General features: G+C 70.7%; 1 protein-coding gene across 3 annotated transcripts in view; it reads left to right on the top strand.

Annotated features, from left to right (window-relative positions):
* The first annotated feature begins 863 nt into the window (after positions 1–863).
* TMEM107 (transmembrane protein 107) overlaps positions 864–1132 on the top strand; it is a 4094-nt gene continuing 3825 nt past the window's right edge. For all 3 annotated transcript variants that reach the window (XM_029913636.1, XM_029913634.1, XM_029913635.1), the window contains exon 1: positions 864–1001. In XM_029913636.1, the coding sequence (XP_029769496.1) occupies positions 915–1001 (87 nt within the window). In that variant the 5' untranslated portion in view covers positions 864–914. The remainder of the gene's footprint in view (positions 1002–1132) is intronic.

Below are 1132 nucleotides of genomic sequence, written 5' to 3'. Positions count from 1 at the left end.
GGGGGAGGGGTCCCTTATTGCCCTGGGGAGGTGGGGTCCCTATTTGTTCCATATGGCCCTGGGGGACGGCTCAGCGCAGGGGGAAGGCCGTTGCCCTTCTCTCTGCCCTCGGTCAAGATGCCGGCCCGTCGCCGCCGCCGGCCGATCTCGCGAGATCTCCTCCCAGCGCACGGGCGCTCTCTCGCTCTCTCTCTCGCCCGCGCGCGGGGCGCGGCGAAGGGCGGGGCCGGGCGCAGCTGGGTCGCTGGTCGGTTGCCAGGGGCAACGACGGGGCCTCGGGCCTGAGCGAGAGACAGAGACGGAGACGGAGACGGAGCGCGGCCGGGGGTGGGCGCGCGGGGCGGGGGAGTCTCTATGGGGGGGCAGTGATGGGGGTGTTCCACGAGGGGGACTCTGGGGGGCGGGGATGGGGGAGGGGGAGTTTGGGGGGGCTCGGGGATGGGGCGGGGGGGTTCCACGAGAGAGGGGCGTGGGGAGGGGGAGCCTCTATGGGGGGGCGGGGCTGGGGAGCTTCCACGAGGGGGGGTGCGGGGCTGGGGGAAGGGGAGTCTCTATGGGGGGCGGGGGCGGGGGGGTTCCACCAGGGGGGGATGGGGAGGGGGAGTCTCTAGGGGGGGCTCAGGGATGGGGCGAGGGGGTTCCATGAGGGGGGCACGGGGCTGGGGGAGGGGGTCTGTACGGGGGTGGCGGCGATGCGGGTTGGGGAATAGGGAACAATGGGGATTGGGGGATTCCATGGGGGGCTGCGGTGGGGATGACGGGAGATGGGGGCTCCACGGGGGCAATGGGGGAGACTCCCCAGGGAGGGGGCAGGGGGGCCTGGTGCTGCCTTTGGTCAGCCGAACCTGACGCCTTTGCTCTTCCCTAGCCAAGCCCTGCCCAGAGGACCCTGCCTGCGTGGGGGGCGCCTGGCGATGGCGCTGGTCAGCAGATTGGTGCCCGCCCGTTTCCTGACCCTCACGGCCCATCTCGTCATCGTCATCACCATCTTCTGGTCCCGGGTAAGAGACCCCGATGACGCCCACCCTGTATGACACCTACGATCTTACACCCAGACAGCTTGCCCGCCCATCCACCCCAACAACGCCCACGCTGTATGACACCCAGGATCTACACCCAGACAGCATGCCCG

Source organism: Terrapene carolina, unplaced genomic scaffold (genome assembly GCF_002925995.2).
Source record: "Terrapene carolina triunguis isolate 2854851 unplaced genomic scaffold, T_m_triunguis-2.0 Scaffold751, whole genome shotgun sequence".
In the NCBI taxonomy this organism is placed as follows: Eukaryota; Metazoa; Chordata; order Testudines; family Emydidae; genus Terrapene; species Terrapene triunguis.
The sequence above is the reverse complement of the archived record's forward strand: the minus strand, read 5'-3'. Positions and strand labels throughout refer to the sequence as shown.